The following is an 18889-nucleotide window of genomic DNA, read 5'->3' as shown; positions in this document are numbered from 1 at the left end:
CTTCGTCATTCACTTCTCAAACCTTTTTCCCTTGAGGGGGCCATTTGCTAGTCTTTGTCGTTGGATACTCCTGTGTGTCCTATTACAGTCTGTTGTATTTCTTGTCAAGATTGTTGCCTTAAGTACGTTTGTGTGTAACCATTTGAGGACCCGTGTATTTGTAACTAAATAATAACATTTGAAGCTGGATGTGTTAAGTGCCACTTTGGGATTATTTTTCTGAAGGATGAGTAGGCTAATTCTGATTTGTCTTTTAGAGTACAAATTTACGACAGCAGAGTCGAGCATTTAGAACCACTTTACCATTGGATTTAAATGGGATCATTAAAAATAAATAGCTAATTTGAGGTAAAGTTTTGATTTTTTTAACCATAACTACTGGTATATGTGTCAGAAGTGAGATGGATTGGCTATTCCAGTGTTTTAAGTCGTCACGTTTTATTGAGTAGTAGTATACAATTTAATTAGTAACGGTAACTCTGTTTTGCTGCGATATTAATAGCTAGATATTTGATGGCGTCTACAGGAATATTCAGTTTTGAACCGCAGGATTGTTGATTTTGACAAATTGGTTGCATAGTATGATGATTGTGAAAAAGTCTAAAATAAGTGATGACTTGAGTTCTTGAAATAGACGTATATTGTCTGCGTATACTTTGAGTCGGCACAGGTGAGCTTATACCTTTAATACACCAGTCCAATCTAATGAGATATAATGCAAGAGATGTAGGCTACTAACTATCTTGCGTCTATAAAAATACAAGGTATTAGCATATAAAATCCTGCACAAACCTCTCAATCTCTCTTTGTTGACCACTGAAGGCAAATACAGTCTTGATAGCAGAAAGCACCTCCTCTGCCACTGCACCCGCTTTGGCATAAGCAGTCTGTTCTTTAACAACGAATGATGTCAGCACCTAAAGTGAAAGCCGTATGAGCTTCACAAGAGGAGCTTTAAAAAAAAAAAAAAAAAAAAGCATAAATGCTTGACAGGATGGATAAATTTACCTTTGTAAAAAGTGCAGCTGAAAAGCCCACCAAGGGGCAGGAGGCCAAGATGACCAAAGCGAATTTCCATCCTTTGCTTAAACCAATGATGAAGGATAAGATGAAGGTGGAACAGGTCTGGATCAGCATTCCCAGCTTTTCTCCTATACCTTCTTGGATCTTATACACACCGCTGTCCATGCGAATGAAAATGTCCATCAGTTATCTTCATAATACCTTTGTGTCTGATGAACATATTTTATAAAGTAAAAAGTGTTAAAAAAAATGTTATTAATGTGACTTGTGTTCCATTTTGGAGAGGGGTAAAATACAAAACATGATATTGGATGTAGACACACATTCCTAACATTTTCTTTCTTTTAAGTCTCTGCACTTGGTACAGCAGAGTAGCCATCACATAAGATGGAAACTTCCAGTGTATTGGTCATTGAAATTACTAGTCTGTATGTCATCTGAATGGGGGAAGTGTGGTCTCAGTTGTAGTACTTTGTTTGGAAATGGAGGTTGTAATTTAAGCATTACTCACTCAACGAGGCAAGTGTTGAGCGTTGCTGTCTCATTGACATCAAACCAGCCGATGTCCTGCCGCATGACGCTGTGGAAAAATTGCTTGCGGATGCGTTTGACCTGTCGTCCAGCAGCCAGTGCAAAGAAAGCATCCTGCATGTAGCCAGCCACGATAGTAATCGTCGCCGTGATGGCATAGTAGACTACTAAACTGGTATGGAAGAAAAACAATTCATCAAATGTGCCACATTTGAGTGTAAATTAAAAGTTAAGCTCTTTTTCTCCTTTATGTGAATGATATTAAAAGTATTTCTAAATTGTTAAAATTTATATTGTTTGCAAAAGACGACATCACTTCATTTTATGTTGGGAAAATATATATATAAAATGTGTTCTAAGTAATAGAGAAAGAGTTTAAGAATATTTTGCAATGGAAATCCAAGGAATCCCAAACCGTAGCAGTGTTACACAAGGTTAAAGAATCATTGAACAAGAATGCTTTGTTATTGTCATATAATTCATTGATTGTTCCATACCTGAACTATTATATTGAAGTGTGGGGGGGGTGTGCCTGTAAAACCCACACCGAACCCATCTTTCTTTTACAGAAACGTGCTATTTGTGTCGTTTTCGGATGTGGATACAGAGATCACACAAATCCAATATTAAGACAACTAAAAGCTTTAAAATTTAATGAATTGATGGAGTTTAACCGCCTTACAATCATGTATATGGCCCATCATGAAATCTTACCAATTAACATGCAAATCAAATAAAAATAAATAAATAAATAAATAAATAAAGAAACAAACAAAGAAATAAATGTAAAAAAAAAAAAAGGAAAAGTGAGTACAAATAATGTGGAACAGATATTTTCCCAAACCTAAATACAGAACAAAACAAAAAGATGTATTTCAACTCAAGGTGTCAGTTTGTGGAAAAAATCTGTATTATAAAACAAAATAATTTTAGTCCATTTTTATCTTTAAAAAAATGTGTAAAAGCACAATTACTGGAAAAATATAGATATAGCACAAGGCCATGCTGTTGAATCGTTTTGTTACCTTGAAAGCATCTTGACTGCTTACTGTCATTTATTTTATGTTGATCTTTTGTTTGTTGATCAGGGGCATATATCATAGATTTCAGTTTTTTTCTGTCCCCTTTCATTTATTTATTTATTTATTTATTTATTTTTTAAATTGTAAAAGTTCGAAACTACACTATTTGTCATATATCGCTGTGTCGGGCCTAGTCCTAATCAGTCACAACTTGATAAATTTCATACCATTTTTCATACCACTCCACCATTTTTTTCAAAAATCTACTATTGGTCAGTCCATACGGGGGTGTATATTTTTACAAATTATTGACCAATCTAAAGTGTTGAAAAAGCTCGCCATTTAAACAAACATGTTGGACAAACATTTCGTCGTTTTTGGAGTCTCCTGAAAAGTGACTGTTTTGGTAGTACACGGGTTCAGCCTGGCCTGACGCCAATGATATGCTAAAACAGACTGGTATGACCTGATAGTAGAGTATTAATGAGTGAAGTGAGGCTACATTCAAATCTTGCTAGCAGCTTGAACATCATATATGCACATAAATTATGCACCTTTTAACAACTCGGTCTTACCCGGTCACGTCCTCCTGCATTGTGCTGTTCAGAATTATGACAGTGGAATCTGAAAATAGAAAAGATAAAGTGTAATTGTTGTCAAGTTAGATATTTGTTTCTATTTCTGTGAACTCACTGGCATGGCTGGTGTTGATTTTAGACATTATTGAGTGCAGTACCAATGTGTCTGCCATATTCCCAAACACAACACACACAATGGGCAGCAAAACCCCATTGACCACGGACATCACGGTCCCGAAGACGATCAGTACAACATCTAAACCGTCTGCAAACCTGAACTGTGTTCAAGTCAATTGGAGAAAAAAAGAAAATGCTGAATGTTGTTCCAAAACGTTGCATTGAGGTAGCAGTTGGATCGAGACAGAAAACTTACCAGTCCAATAGGACCAACTTTGGGTATCTTTGCCTTGTTGACTTTTTCATTTTTTAGATCACTGGGTCAAAAATTTAAAAATGATTCATTTTGATATTGTCTAATATAAAAACAGTAAGCCAGTTTGAGTGAGTGCTTACAGTATCTTACCTTGAATCAATATCCGCTGTGTTCTTTTGAAGCGTGTCTGTTTCATCCATTTGTCGGTTGAGTATGACAAAGGTCAAAATCTTTTTTGTTTCACGAGGAATTCTTAATGAGACTGTCTGTCTGAAAATCAAGCCATGACAGTCAGTATTATGACCACTTAATAATGACAAAAGAGACAAAACTGAATTATACCTGAGTGCTTCTCTTCTGTCGGCATCCCACACTGTCACTAGTGCGGCAATGTTTGCCAGAACTTTGACAGTTTGAATTGTGAATGCATGAGCAGTGAGCACACACACCCAAACCCGCACCACTCTCAAATGCCCTAAAGCAGGGTTCCAAAGGAGCCACATCATCAAAAAAATAAAATAATTCCAAAAGAGTAGATGCACTGGTTGACTATATGTATTGTACCTTCTGTCTTATAGTAAAAGATTGTGATCCACTGTATGAAATGCTGTAGTTAGGTCTAGCGAGGCAAGTCACGTAGTCCCAAGAGTCATTTGCCAGGGGGATATTAAAAGTTGACATTGTGCCATGTAACATTTTAAAACCATATTGTAACCTCCAGGATATCAGATTGTCAGAAATAATGATAATTTAGTCTGAACTAGGGGTGTGAATTGCCTAGTACCTGACGATTCGATTCGTATCACGAAGTTCAGGTCACGATTCGATTCGATACCGATTAATCCCGATACGAATTTATAAGTCGATTGTTGCGATTGTTTTTCATTCAAATTTAGAAAATACTAACTCTGAACAACTTCTTTTGAAAATTCGAAGTTAGATTTGAGATGGATGTTAAATTAAGGGAACCCCAACAGTGAAACTCAGCACCTCAACATATCCCTGGCAACGGGCCAAAATCTCGTAACTCCGAAATTGTCACTTTTCAAGAGACCCCAAAAACAGTGCTGTTTAGTTGGGAAAACCGGTATAACGATGGGATTATGTAAATATTCTTTCAATTATTTTATTTCAATAGACAGCAGCATATCAATCATTGTAATCTGCATAACTGAGCGATTCAAGGTTCGCATTCAACCTTCCTGTGTGGAGTTGGAATATTCTCCTCATGCATATTCTCTTCTTGGTGTCGATGTGAGTGTAAATGAATGCTTGTTATGTGCCCTGCAATTGGTTAGCAACCACTCCAGGGTGTACCTTGCCTCTCGCCCAAAGTCACTGGGATAGTAATATAAATAGATAAATATTCTTTATTATTACTTAATCCAGTTATTTCATAATAAATCCACAGGACACATGAAATAGGAATGACAAAAACATTCAATAGGAAAAAAAAAAAAAAATCTAAAAGAAACAGTGACCGATACAACAAGTAGGCTACAATGCAGTCGTAAAGTGTTCCCCAGGGCTTGGGACACAATTGTGAACAAACATTGATTGTACAAGCATATTCTACATATTCCTCCTGTAGTCATTTTTGTTATAATGAAATGACTCAAGGTTTTATGTATTTTGGCTTGTAAGGAGCATATTAAAAAGTCCAGCAATCTTATTGGTATGTGTGCAAAAAAGGCTTGAAGGTTAGGAGGAGCCTATTTTTTTAAAAATTTGAATTAGATTAGGCCACCTGTGTGGCCGAGTAAAATAGTGTTTACTTGATGTTTCTTGTGAAATAAAGTTGTTCTTTTCATTTTGGCAAAAAATCTGAATTTTTTTTAATTTTTATACCATATTGTGTAAACAAAGGTATACTTGTCATCTCACCACGTTCCCCAGTGTCGTAGAACCTCTCTAGAAGCTGGATGGTGGTGCTTTTAACACAGCAGCTGCTTCCTACCAGGGCCAGTGTCTCTCCCTTGCTCACTTACAGATTCAGCCTCCGAAGGACAGGTACATCAGGACATGAGGGGTAATTAAACTTAACGCCCTCAAATTGCACATTACCATCAAACTGGTCCTAAAATTTTAAAGATGGGTCAGTTGTTAATATTGCAGTTTGTGTAAACAACTAACATGTGGTCTTGGTGGATCTTCTTGCTACTTGCCAATGATGATCCCTCCTGTGACAGATTATCAATAGCAGGCTTCCTGTTCAGCAGCAACACGATATGAGCAGCAGACAGTTTGGCGTTAGCATAGTTTGGAGTGAAGGAATTGGCCTCTCCAACATTCATAGCTCCATACAGAAGCACCATAGTTACTCTGAGAGAGGAAGTTAGTTTACATTGTAGAAAGCTAAATTCATTCAAGGTCCATTCACCCGTGCTTACTGAGCCAAGCTCCAAATCGGAAACAGTTAGGCAATAGACTAAACCCTGCACATGATCCCACAAGGGGAAATCTTATTTTCTGTACACTCTGCTGTCTGGTTCTTATGTTGCACACGACACCACGCAGAGGCAGACCAAAGACATGCAAGCGTACAAAGAGAGATGTCAGAGTGTACAGATGTTGAGCTGATTAAATGCCTTGCTTGAAGGCACCTCAACAGCAGTTAGGTTTCAGGCTAGCAACCCAATGACCTTCTGGTTCCAATAATAATAGTGAGTAATAGTGAGTGCAAATTAACAACTCCTCATCGAAATAATAAAAGAATCTAAAAATAATTATGCCTTCAGCTCAAGAAATGCATTCATTCATTCAAAAGGCAGAGACACGGTTTGGAAACAAAGTTGACAGACCAGTTTCCTCATGAAACACATTTCTGCAACCATCTTTTTATTCAGAGTTGTACCAATATTGAATGTATTGTGACACATTATCATTACTTGACAGACGTAAATACATTTCATTCACAATATCTTACAAATAAGTAGCACTTTCTGCAAGTATAAAACATGCAATGGCAATGCAGATTAATTATGGTCACATTCCAGATACATATATAATAGCAACATAATTAAGAGCAATTGTGAGGTAGGATCTGTTGGCACAGGTGTGGCTGGTCTGACCAGAGATGTCAGTACTTTTAAGGTTAATAATGAGTAAATGCTATTTTATTGTACAATATGTGTATTTAAATATTTCATTCAGCTAATAATACATTGCATCACCTTTGGCTTGTCGGTTGCATTGTGCAACCTTTAAATTGGCATGCACCAATACCATCAAATGCACTTAATTGCTTCTTTTCAGTCTGTCAGTAAGTCAGTCAAAATTCATCAGATTTCAGTTATATATATGATGCTATTTTGAGTGTTTTGTGTTTGTTAATGTCAGTTATCGTCACTTACTTTTTCCACCTAATCTCCCTGATTCAAATGATACAAAATAATTTGTAGTTGTACCTGAGAAAACATTTGATGCAAACAACGCATCTGTTGATCTATTTATACCAACAAATTTAGGCTACTGTCTTGTGACTGGCAAAACAATTAAATGCTCTTCCATTAGATGGCAGAAGGGACCATTTAAATGTGTTTCATCTGTTGCCAGTACAACAGAATAAGTCATGGTTTTACGTGGGCATATCACATTTGTGTTCAACTTAACAGGCCTAAGTGGTGTTTTTGACGATGACAACATTATTACGTTGTTGCCTCTGTTTTCAAGACAGTAGCAGGAAGGTAAATGAGCAAAACATAGCTCTTTGACTAAAATATGACAAGAGTTGTGCGAGTTTTCATTGACAAGATGAGAATGGATGAAAAAGTGAGTGGATGGTCTGTCAGTCGTATGTAAATTACAACAAGACCTCTTAGCATATCTGATACACATTACCTGACAGTCAGCTGAGGATACATTCACAGTAAAATTCAAGTTTTTCACAAAACTCCGGACAAGAAAAAAAAAAAGCAGCTAGCTAGCTTCAGGCAAAAGTTAGTTTACATGCTAACGTCCATTTGTTAGCATTTGTGTGTGACTTATGTGGAGTATTTTCTTAATTTTCCGGCAAATTTACGTTTTGAACTTGAATCATGATAATGTGCATTAGTTAAGACATACTAAAAAAAAATCAAAAAAACTAAAAGTAGATTAAAACCTGCTTGAATTTTCATCAAGTAAAACTGAACTAAAAGTCATGGAAATGGCTAAAACTTAAATGAATGTTTCTACTTTCACCTGTGTGTCATCTAGTAGACACACTAACAACAGTGTGCATTCAAACAAACAGCCACTATTCATTGAAATTTGAGACCTATGAAAATAAGAACTCAATAATTAACAACTCAGTGTACTCATCCACTACCATGACCCAACTGTGTAGTAACCAGCATGTGATAAACTCCCTTTTTTGCCAGGAGCTGTTGATGTGTCCCTTGTTCAACCACCACCCCTCCCTGAAAGACAGCTATGCGGTCTGCATTTTGGATGGTGGACAGACGGTGGGCTATGATGATACACGTCCTGCCCTGTCTAGCTTTGTCCAACGCCTCTTGCACCACCTGGACCAAGAACAAATTGGGAGGACAGAAGTCAATATGGCCGAACATCAAGAAGTCACACGTCATTCCAGATGAGAAGAAAAAACAAACAAACACCTTCTCGCTTTCGGTGTCGAGTGCAGATGTGGCCTCATCTAGAAGCAACAGTTTGGGGTTACGGAGAATGGCTCGGGCTATGGCTATTCGTTGTTTCTGACCACCTGACAGCTGGGTCCCTTTATCGCCTGCTTGAGTGTTGTACTTCTGCTCAAGCAAAAGTCAAAGTCAGTCCGTGGAATACTCCACATTGCCAAATTATATCTATTTAACACTTTTACTTCCACACGTTATCAAAAAACAACCCACAATGCCAGCGGATTTAGAGCATTTTAACTCATTTTTCGAAGCAAACAGAATATTGTGTTCTTTTGTTAAATATACAACATGGATACCACGTGAAAGATCGCATTCCATTCTTTCATTAGAAAAAAAGTATGTTTCTACCTTATTTTGTACTTTAGTAATTTGAAAATAGGTCATTTGAGTGACATTGAGCGAAAATTGAAAAGAAAAGATACTTTTTTTTTTCCTAAACAGTGACTTGGATACTAATATTTTTTGTTTTAGGTTTAATGTTACAAAGGCTTTGATCATTCACGTCAGCCTTGAAAACGTTCTACAGTATTTCATCAGATTGCGACATGTTTCATTGTAATTAGCAGCTCTAGTTAGGGCCCGAGCAGCTACAGCTGCGAGGTTAAATAAACGTAAATAAAAGTAGTTGCCGTGATCCAAATGATTACATATCCTGTTTACAAAAATGTGATTACCTCAGGCAGTTGTTCTATAAAGCTGTGAATGTTGGCTGCTTCAGCAGCTGTCTTAATCTCCTCCATAGAAACAGTACGACTGTTGTCTCCGTAGGCGATGTTTTCGGCCAGGCTGCAGTCAAACAGAACAGGCTCCTGGGACACAATACCTATCTGAGACCTCAGACAGTGGATGTTCAGCTCTTTCACACTCTTGGAATCAATCATCTGGGGGACAGTCAACAAAAATACAGCTCATGTCAGACATCAGTGATGCGCCTCTTCCATCCAAAAACAAATGTACAAAGAAACATTTCTCAAAAATTCCGCATGTGCAATAATTTTCTTACCACGTTCCCTTGCGTGGTGTCGTAGAATCTCTCCAGAAGTTGAATGGTGGTGCTTTTTCCACAGCCGCTGCTTCCTACCAGGGCCAGCGTCTCTCCCTTGCTCACTTTCAGATTCAGCCCTCGGAGGACGGGTACATTTGGGCGCGAGGGGTAATTAAACTCAACACCCTCAAAGTTTACATTACCATCAAATTGGTCCTGGAGTTTTAAGGGAAAAGCCAGATAGATCGTTTATCAATAGTGTAAGCCTGTAAACAGCTCTGGAACTCGCTTCTTGCTGCTTACCAATGACTGTCCTTCATGTGAGAGATTATCAATAGCAGGCTTTCTGTTCAGGAGCATCATGATGTGAGCAGCTGACATTTTGGCATTTGCATAGTTTGGAGTGAAGGAATTGGCTTCTCCGACCGCCATCGAACCATACAGAATTGCCATAATCACTCTGAGAAAGACAATCAATTTACATTAGACATGATTGCCTTATCAAAGATGAATAAGTAATGAAAATGTAAAAATGTTAGTTATTTTTCCACTGTAATGCTCCATTAAATAATTATTAAGAGCAAATGTTACTCACAGAAAAACTCCCTCAACATCCATTCGTCCTTGGTTAACAAGCCACGCTCCAAACCAGAAACATATAGCATAAGTAAAGTAGATCATGGCTTGGGAGAATGAGAAGCCGAAACCCTGCATATGGGCCTTTTTCTGGGCGTTTCTACAGAGACACACAAAAAAAAGCATGTTGAGAACTATTTCCACCATTTATGGACAGGGGATGGAAGCCCTTACATACCTGTATGGGATTTGCAGGTTATTGTTGAACAAAGACTCAAACTTGGGTTCTCTGGTCAGAGATGCAACTGTACGGATATTTTCAATGGCTTCTGTAACAATCTAATGACATATGCCATGAAAACATGACACCTAGTTTACTAACCCATTTAGTTGGGTCAAAAGTAACCTAATTATGTCTCAAAAATGGACTGATCCACTTTGTGGTTCAATTTGACCTAACTTTCTAGGTTGGTTCATACAAAATGACCCAATTTTTGACCCAAAGTTTGGTCAAATTAACCCAAGTAGAGGATCTTACCCAACTTTATGGGTTGTTATATACAAAATGACATTTTATTTACCCAATTTTGGGTCAAACTGACCCAAGTAGACAATCCGACCCAACTTTCTGTGTTGTTGTATAGAAAATTACCCAATTTATGACCCAAAGGTGGGTCAAAACGACCCAAATCGATGATCTGATCCACCTTTCCCAGGTTGTTTTATAGAAAGTGACCCAAGTTTTGGTCAAAAATTTGTAATTGAAATTGACTCAAGTAGAGGATCTGTCCATTTTGAACCTATAGGGTTATTTTTGACCCAACTGTTTTTAGAGTGCATCACATGGCAAATGCCCACCTGTCCGGCCTTCTCCAACTCTTTCTTGTCTTTGGCAGCTTGCCCAGCTAGCAACTCCATCTCCACAGTTCCAGCCACTGCCAAGATTGGCACCAACACCAGTACGAGCAGTGTCAGCTCCCAACCATACACAAAGGCAAGAATCACGCCAGTCCCTAAGTTGGCAATATTCTGCACCAACGTGGCCAGGCGAAGTCCTGTAACCTGAGCAGAGGTAAAATGTTTCAAGGAAATAGAACCTTGTGTGTATGAGTGAGAGACTGAAAATGCATTTACCCCTTGCACTTGAGCAGCATCTGAGGCCAGCCTTGTTGTGAGCGTTCCAACACTGTTTTTGTGGTCATCAAACCAGCCGAGGTCCTAGAAAGTAATTAAGAAATATTGTCCTGACAGAGAAATGGTAAATTTGCAAACCGAGAATTTGTGATTTCACTTACCTGCCTCATCAACGCCTTGAAAGCTGCAAGTCTCAGTTTCAACGTCAGGATCTCACCAGATTTTCCAAAACAGTAACCCTGGAAAATGTGACAGACACAAGCACAATTGGACATGGAAATCAATACTTGTGAATGGCACCTTCCCTCTTCCGAATGTATGCACACCTGGAGGAACATGGTGAAAAAAATGACAATTCCAATAGTGCCAAACATGAGGGAAAGAAATTCTGTTTGCTTTCTGATCACCTCTTGATCAGCCTCAGCCATCACCTGAAAGTTTGAAAGAAAAAAGCTGATTATCTTATTCACAATTTGACTTTCCAGGAAAATCTGTGATCTAGTTGGACACAAATCGTCACCTACAGCAATGTACTTTGAGAGGATGACTGCGAACAGGGGCTGTAATAATCCATTGATGGCAGCAAAGATGACCCCCATCACAATGTAAGGCCACTCAGGAAGGTTGAAACGCAGAATTTTCAGTAAAGACACAGGGGGAACATTTTCATCCTGCATAAAGGAGAGAAATGCTGAATCATGTTTTGCTTTATTCTTTGCCAAAATTCAAATAAATGAATGGCACCTCTGTTTTGCTTTGGGCATCCAGCAACATTTCTTTCACTTCTTTCTTTCCCTCTAGACCCTCAGAGGAAAAACCTCTTGTAGACTTCAACCTTTTCATGGAAGATTCATCGACCATTTTGGTTATTGGACTCTTTTCATTCTGCTCACTGTTCCACTGCTCATCAACTTTGGCTTTCTGGAAGGTCTAAAAGATAACGATGGGGAAACCACAACACAGGTATGTATTGTTGTGATATTAGATATTAATGTCACAGTGATTTTTCCACAATTGTTACCTGCATGGTGACAAGGGTATGATACACACCCTGTATTTCCATCAATTGGCTATGAGTGCCTAACTCTACAACTTCTCCATTTTGGAAGCCAGCGATGATATCCGCATTTCTTATAGTTGAGAGGCGATGAGCCACAATTATGGTGGTACGACCCAGCCTCACCTACACAAATGATAAAACTCTCAATAAAAATATCAACGGGGGGAAAAATCTCCAAGTAATACTATAATAATGCAAATGAAGTCTGTTTTTGTACCTTGTCGAGTGCAGCCTGCACGATAGTCTCACTCTCGGCATCAAGAGCAGATGTCGCTTCGTCCAGTAAAAGGATTTTGGGGTTACGGACTAGCGCTCGAGCAATTGCAATTCTCTGCTTCTGTCCTCCACTCATCTGAGTCCCTCGGTCCCCAACCAGCGTCTCAAACTTCTGCTCAACAACAACAATCTTATAATTGATTTGTGAAAAATGTTTGTAAGTAGAAGTCATAAATAGATTCGTACATCAGGGAGGTTCATGATGAAGTCGTGAGCGTTGGCCTCCTTGGCGGCTTGCTCGATCTCTTCTTGTGTCACGTCAGTTCGGCCGTATCGGATGTTCTCAGAAATCGTGGTGGCAAAAAGGATGGGCTCTTGACTCACCACGCCAATCAGGTTTCGCATGTGGCGGATATTGAGTGAACGGATATCATGACCATCAATGGATACCTTCAAATAGGGAGAGAAAAGTATTCTCTTTTTATATTTCATTGGTTGTTATGAAAGGTGTTTTCTTTTGTTTTTATTGTAACTGAAATGTTCATTATCTATCCATCCATTTTCTAAAGTCATGGGTAAGCTGAATGTCACCAATACGCAGTGTATACCCAATAGACTGGTTTCCAGTTAAACACAGGGCAGTAAAAAGTTTTACAAATATACACGTACAGATCCCTCCTGAGGATCGTAGAACCTCTGCAACAGCTGGATGGTGGTGCTTTTCCCACAGCCGCTGCTTCCCACTAAGGCTATGGTCTGTCCACTCTTCACACTCAAGGACATGTTGTTTAATACCTGCAAATCATGCAAAGTTTGGATTTGTAGTATTGTTAGATGAAGTGAAACAGTATGACAAGCTTACTTTGACTCCTGGCCTTGAGGGATAGTTAAAGTGGATGTTTTTGAATTCTATGTTTCCATTGATTGAGTCAGGCTTGAAGCCGCTCTCTGAGTAGCTGTCGATACTCGGTTTCTGTAAAGTAAAATTTTATTTTGAGCTCAGTTGTGGTTCAAAATGATGTCATTCTCCTTACATTGTCAATGATGCTGTACACTTGGTGTGCAGCTCCTCGGGCGCTGGCAAAAGACTGGATGTTTGGAGATGTCTGCCCCAATGCAATTGCTCCAAAAATTAAAGTAAATAAAACCTTGATACAAAAAAACATTCTTGTTAGTATTAAAATTATATTTGAGGGATATTGTATTGTGATAAAATTCACATTTCTCTCAATGTCTGCTCACAGTGAGTACAGTTCCAGTCGTGTACTCCTTACTCCGAACGAGCGTACTTCCATACCAGAAGGCCACAGCGTAAGAGAGGAAGATCATCATGTAGGTGAAACCCATGGCAGTGTTTGAACTTATCGCCTTCTTTATTCCCATGTTCTTAGCCTCCTCCAAGTTTTTATGATACCTGTTTGGCAGTACATAAACCAAAGAAAGAATTAGTTTCGCTAGCCAAACTGTGGCAACAAAAAAAACAACAAAACAAAACAAAAAAAGTCTACACACCCCTGTTCAAATGCCAGGTTTTTGTGATATAAAAAGTTATATACGACTATTCATGGGCAAATGAACCTCAAAGCATCCACCGTTCAATATTGGATTGGTGGAAAAGGTATTAAAATTATATATATTATTATTATTTTACATCATAGAAAAGTGGCATTTGACTTTATATAGCCATATAGTGAGATCCACTATGCAAGACTGTCAATCACACTTGAGAATTAACACATTCACTGCCAGCCCAGCAAAAATGCATCATTTGACGTCTTTTTCCGTCAATGGCAGTGAATGAGTTAAAAGCCAATGTTTGGGAAAAGCACAATGTCCATCTCCAACCTTTGGATCTCTCTCTGCTGTCCACTGAATGCAAATACAGTCCTGATGGCAGAAAGCACCTCCTCTGCCACCGCACCCGCTTTAGCATAAGCAGCCTGTTCTTTAGCAGTGAATGATGTCACCACCTAAGGAGAGACATACCAGCTTAGCAAGAAGAAGTTTTATTTCAGGATGAAGGCAAGGTGGACAAAGAGCAGGTTTACCTTACTGAAAATGCCAGCTGACAGGCCCAGCAAGGGGCAGACGGCAAGGACGACCAGAGCTAGCTTCCATCCTATGCTTAATCCAACCACCAAAGATGCAATGAAGGTGGAAAGTGACTGGATCAACATCCCCAATTTGTCTCCAATACCCTCTTGGATCTTATAGATGTCACTGCCCGGACAAATGAATAACCATGAAGTTACGATAAAATCATTAAAATGTGTCACTTTTTTTAAATGGCATATTTTTTGTTTAGGCTAGCGTATAAGTCACGGGCGGGAAAACCCAGTTCGCCATATAGTGATGACTCAATTTGGTATAATTCAAAGATACATTTTCCATAAAATCTGCAGAATGGAGCTTGCAATTTACATCACTTACTCAACAAGACGAGTGTTGAGCGTTCCCGTCTCGTTGACATCAAACCAGCCGATGTCCTGTCGCATGATACTGTGGAAAAAACGCTTGCGGATGCGTCTGACTTGTCGTACAGCAGCCAGTGTAAAAAAAGCAACTTGCATGTAGGCAGCCACCAGCACCAAGACCCCTGTGATGGCGAAGTAAATAGAAAAGCTGGAAAGGAAAAAAAATTGTCAAACGTGCCCTAGTTGAGTGTAAATTGACTTCTTGGTTTTACCCAGACATGTCATCCTGTAAGGTGCTGTTGGTGGAAACTGAAAATAGAGAAAATAAGGTGTAATATTTGTCATTAAGTAAGGTTACTATTTGTTGCAGCCTCTGTGAACTTACTGAAGTAGCGGGTGTTGTTTTTAGACATTGCTGAGGACTGTATAAATCTGTCCGCCATATGCCCAAACACAACACACATGAGGGGGAACACCAGCCCATGGGCCACCGACATCACCGTCCCGAAGACGATTAATATAACGTCTACGCCATCTGCAAACCTGAACTGTGCTCATGTAACCAGGAATTGTCGTTATTAGTTTGTAATTGTTAAAAAAAAATGAATACATAAAAAAGGGATATAGACAGACAACATACCAGTTCAATGGGGCCAACTGTGCCAAATCCCCCCTCTTTTTCTTTATTCTTTTCACTTCCTGCTTTATTGTACTCACTTGGACCAAAAAGAAAAAAAATACAACATATTAAAGATATTCACATTTTTAATTCACTTATTTAATGTGACAGTCAACTTAAGTCGTTTGTTAAAGTGCTCCAGAAAAAATATTACCTTAAATAGATATGTGTATTGTGTTTGGGAACGTCCTTTTGTAACTTTTCAGTTTCATCCATGTCTGGGGTCTGTCAGCTTTTAAATCAATAAAAATAAACAAATGAATTAATTAATCAATAGTTCTTTCTAAAAATGAAGCCATGACAAAAATTTACAGCTGATCACCTAATATTGGTAAAGGTATAATGCAGACACTGTATCTATACTTATAAGAAAGAAAGAAGGAAGGAAGGAAAAAGTCCGTCCATCTTCTATAAAGCTTGCCTTTGGCCAGTAGGTGGCAGTGTAACATAACATTACAGTATGCATATACGGATTTCGTATTGCTCGACTGTTAAGTAATGCATTCCTAAATGGTATTTGAATGAGGGTTTGGAATGACTATGAATTTTACTAAACTGGTTTGGTGGAATAATCAGTAGCTTTTGGTTGTTTTATTAAGTTTCATAACTTGACTCTGCATTTCACAATTTCTTTTTGTATTTTCAACTGAACCAGACTTCACTTAAACAATACGGAATTCAGCTTCATCTCTTGTTTATGAGGGTTTTAAAAATAAATAAATAATCGATTTCTTATGAATGCTCTTTTTTATTATTATTATTATTATTATTATTGTTATTATTATTATTATTATTATAATTAGTATATTATTATTATTATTATTTTTGGTACCTCATATTTTGGGTTTAGTCGGCATGGTAAGAAACCCAACTGGCAGACAGGACAATTTAGTTCAAAGTTCGATCATGAGAAATTATATAAATTTGTTCAATAGTTGTTCATATCTGTATCGGCTGTGTACTACAGTTGACCGTGACTTAGCAACCGAGCTAACGGAACAGAATACTTCCTGGTTAAACTCAAAACCCTTCCTGCATACCTTCCTGCTTTCGGACACTCCGCCTACTTATTATCTAAACAATCTAGAGTGTTTACTAACTATTTAGACAAAATATCAGCCGCGCAAGAAGCCTAGAAAACCAACAACAACAGCTGTTTGATTCATATAATCTCCGTTAACGAGAGATCTGAACGAATTCACTTTTGACAAAGCTCCTTGTTCAAAACGTCAGAAGCTGCTGCATATTTCCACTTACTAAGATTTCAGCGGACGTGAACATATTTGAACGATCAAGTGTCATTTTTGTCATACCTGCACGTCCTTAGCTGTGCTTCAACCTGACATAGTGCTGCCATCCGTTACGATACGCCCTCCGCTGGCTGACAAAACAAAAACATAGCTGTAGTTACAGTAGCGTTGTCTCAAGAGGCGGTCCTACACTTCGTAATACATCTCTCCCTGTACTTGTTCCCACCTCTTATGCTGTTTCATAATTGAAAGTCAACTGAATGAACTAATGAATTACCAGAATTACCCAACCCAGTATCCTCAAAAATCCATTCACACGGTGAGTAAACAAGACTACACCTTGAATTAAATATGGTACCAATTGTTTTACTTCTTTAAATGGATGGATTATTGTTATGATGCTACAGTGAAGTCCAATGCTAAGAATTAATAAAGTACAAATACATAATTACTGTATTTCAGTAGGTTTTTCACCTATCTTGTACTTCACTTGAATATTTATTTTTCTGACTTTTTACTTTACACCCTACATTTGAAAAGTGATACTGTCAAAATTGACTTGTTACTTTCTTTAAACCTTCACAGATGAAGACACTCCAGGAAGCTAGTGATCAATTGGACGATGTTGGAGCTGTGCATTAATCATGCTGGAACAGCTCTTTAAACAGAGAGCCAGTAGCAACATGCCTGGCGACACTGGAAAGAGACATAACACCAACGGACTGCGACACCATGAATCATTTGGTGAACAACCCTGATGATCCCAACGTTCTAACTGTTGGCTTCGTTAAACCACAACAAGGCACCAGAAGCAGTTGATGTTTGATTGCGGCCAAAGGCGGCATTAAAGAGAACACTGGAATTGTTTAATTGCCAGGTGCATCAGGGGCAGATAAACAAGCAGCAGGTAGGTTTTTCTTCATTCTCATTCTGTACATTGCTGTTGACAGATTACTACTTAAATATTACTGCTAAACGTAAATGCTGTTCTGATGCGAGAAACCAAATGTATTGTGTTTTTTTTGTACTAAAGGGAAGAACTTACCTTCAAGTATGATGCTTGTGTTGTTGTCTGTTTGGCCAATAGGAGGCAGTGTAAAACTAAAATTGTGTAGACATGGTTTTAATTCATATCCGTTAATGTCCTCAAACTCCCCAAGACTCTTATCGCTTTAATGTATACAGGTATGGTAAATATGCTTATTGTCCGTAAAGTGTGAATGTAAGCGTGTTGAATCTCAGTTCAACTCAACTTTATTTACAATGTATTTTAAAAACAACCACAGCTGCAACACAGTGCTGTACAAATAATATAAAAATACTCAAAGCAGAAAATATAAAACGATAAAACAAGATAACACTAAAACATTACAACAGGTGCAAAGTATTATACTGATTTGGAAGCCAATAATAAAAAAAATAAAACTAAAAAATATGACATGCTCTAAAAATGTCTAACAGTGCTCTAGTTATTGATATATCACAGTAAATAAAGGAATGGGTAACTTTTGCTTACATTATTGTGTATATACTGATAATCTGATCTGACTGATGGTTAACATGATTGTGCACCCAACATCTCATACACTGTGGCTAAACCTAGCGATAACTAGGGTTACAGTGTTTTTGCTTGTTTGTTTGTTTGTTTTTTGTTTGTTTTTTCAGACCTCCTGTGTCTGCATAGACCACAAATGTGAACTGAATAAAAAAACTTTAATCAAATACATTACAATTGTATTCTACCTTTACAAATAAATGCTGCTTTCACATTCAATAAAGCTTCTTAATTAGATACTACATTCAATATCTATCTGATCTATTACAGTTCTTCAGTAGTACATCTCCAGTGACATATGTAATGCAGTGTGTTGTTAATGTTAGCTACTTAGCTAGCTCAAGTAATTTGTGCTGACATCACAAACAAACAAAATATCATCAAGAATGGCAGTACAGTACTGCATATAAAAAATATGAAGAATAAAAATAGCATTTAATACATTCTTATTTGGAGAACTATTTATGTGAAGAAAGTGAAAGGAAACATTTAGGCAACTTGTGTGATCCTGTACAGAATAAATGTTTGAGCCAAATAGCTCAGTCAGCACTCGTGCCAATGCTGAAGTAGTACATTCAGTCAGTCACTACTTCACTAAAAGAACACTGTCTATTAGTAAAAATGGTGATTCACTCATTCCCTCCCATGGCCCAGCTGAGTGGTGACCAGCATGTGGTAGACTCCCTTTTTGGCTAGCAGCTGCTGATGTGTCCCTTGTTCAACCACCACACCGCCCTGAAAGACAGCGATGCGGTCTGCGGTTTGGATGGTGGACAAACGGTGGGCTACGACGATGCATGTCCTGCCCTGGCTGGCTTTGTCCAACGCCTCTTGCACCACCTAGCACAAAGTG

General features: G+C 38.2%; 4 protein-coding genes and 1 pseudogene across 5 annotated transcripts in view; 1 reads left to right on the top strand and 4 right to left on the bottom strand.

Annotated features, from left to right (window-relative positions):
* The window catches only part of LOC144021909 (ATP-dependent translocase ABCB1-like), a 23736-nt pseudogene extending 7121 nt beyond the window's left edge, over positions 1-16615 (bottom strand). Inside the window, exons 1-8 of the transcript XR_013284214.1 lie at positions 16545-16615; positions 15386-15463; positions 15193-15268; positions 3270-3432; positions 3152-3200; positions 1535-1726; positions 1009-1180; positions 793-917 (exon numbers count right to left, since the gene is read on the bottom strand). The product of XR_013284214.1 is annotated as an ATP-dependent translocase ABCB1-like (transcript). The remainder of the gene's footprint in view (positions 1-792; positions 918-1008; positions 1181-1534; positions 1727-3151; positions 3201-3269; positions 3433-15192; positions 15269-15385; positions 15464-16544) is intronic.
* LOC144022315 (ATP-dependent translocase ABCB1-like) lies at positions 6307-11200 on the bottom strand. Its single transcript, XM_077527020.1, has 11 exons — positions 11189-11200; positions 11024-11101; positions 10863-10946; positions 10587-10790; positions 9967-10067; positions 9748-9888; positions 9456-9612; positions 9171-9368; positions 8842-9048; positions 8129-8275; positions 6307-8032 (listed from the first exon to the last, which is right to left on the bottom strand). Exons 1-11 carry the CDS (start codon positions 11198-11200, stop codon positions 7826-7828), a joined length of 1536 nt encoding a protein of 511 aa, XP_077383146.1. The 3' UTR covers positions 6307-7825.
* Positions 11283-15463, bottom strand: LOC144021834 (ATP-dependent translocase ABCB1-like). The gene is made up of 16 exons (XM_077526026.1): positions 15386-15463; positions 14938-15268; positions 14825-14861; positions 14569-14760; positions 14187-14358; positions 13984-14108; positions 13381-13552; positions 13173-13286; positions 13001-13111; positions 12808-12933; positions 12385-12588; positions 12140-12310; positions 11884-12045; positions 11607-11792; positions 11383-11533; positions 11283-11293 (listed from the first exon to the last, which is right to left on the bottom strand). Exons 2-16 carry the CDS (start codon positions 15047-15049, stop codon positions 11283-11285), a joined length of 2046 nt encoding a protein of 681 aa, XP_077382152.1. The 5' UTR covers positions 15050-15268; positions 15386-15463.
* The window catches only part of rundc3b (RUN domain containing 3b), a 21764-nt gene continuing 19171 nt past the window's right edge, over positions 16297-18889 (top strand). Inside the window, exons 1-2 of the mRNA XM_077526186.1 lie at positions 16297-16800; positions 17067-17388. The gene's annotated coding sequence lies outside the window, so the exon portion shown is untranslated. The remainder of the gene's footprint in view (positions 16801-17066; positions 17389-18889) is intronic.
* Positions 17705-18889, bottom strand: part of LOC144021910 (ATP-dependent translocase ABCB1-like) — a 12675-nt gene continuing 11490 nt past the window's right edge. The window contains exon 28 of the mRNA XM_077526169.1: positions 17705-18876. Coding sequence (XP_077382295.1) covers positions 18670-18876 — 207 coding nt within the window. The 3' untranslated portion in view covers positions 17705-18669. The remainder of the gene's footprint in view (positions 18877-18889) is intronic.

Source organism: Festucalex cinctus, chromosome 7 (genome assembly GCF_051991245.1).
Source record: "Festucalex cinctus isolate MCC-2025b chromosome 7, RoL_Fcin_1.0, whole genome shotgun sequence".
NCBI lineage: Eukaryota > Metazoa > Chordata > Actinopteri > Syngnathiformes > Syngnathidae > Festucalex > Festucalex cinctus.
Note: the sequence above shows the minus strand (reverse complement) of the source record. Positions and strands in the feature narration are given on the sequence as shown.

Coding starts and splice junctions, on each gene's coding strand:
- LOC144022315 (XM_077527020.1), bottom strand. Junction 9,613..9,747: donor GATGTTGAGGGAGTTTTTCT/GTGAGTAACATT, acceptor TGTCTTTCTCAG/AGTGATTATGGCAATTCTGT. Junction 9,369..9,455: donor CACATGAAGGACAGTCATTG/GTAAGCAGCAAG, acceptor TTAAAACTCCAG/GACCAATTTGATGGTAATGT.
- LOC144021834 (XM_077526026.1), bottom strand. CDS start 15,049: ATGTCGGTGGCCCATGGGCTGGTGTTCCCCCTCATGTGTGTTGTGTTT. Junction 13,553..13,983: donor CAGCAGAGAGAGATCCAAAG/GTTGGAGATGGA, acceptor ACTGCCAAACAG/GTATCATAAAAACTTGGAGG. Junction 13,112..13,172: donor TGTACAGCATCATTGACAAT/GTAAGGAGAATG, acceptor TTTACTTTACAG/AAACCGAGTATCGACAGCTA.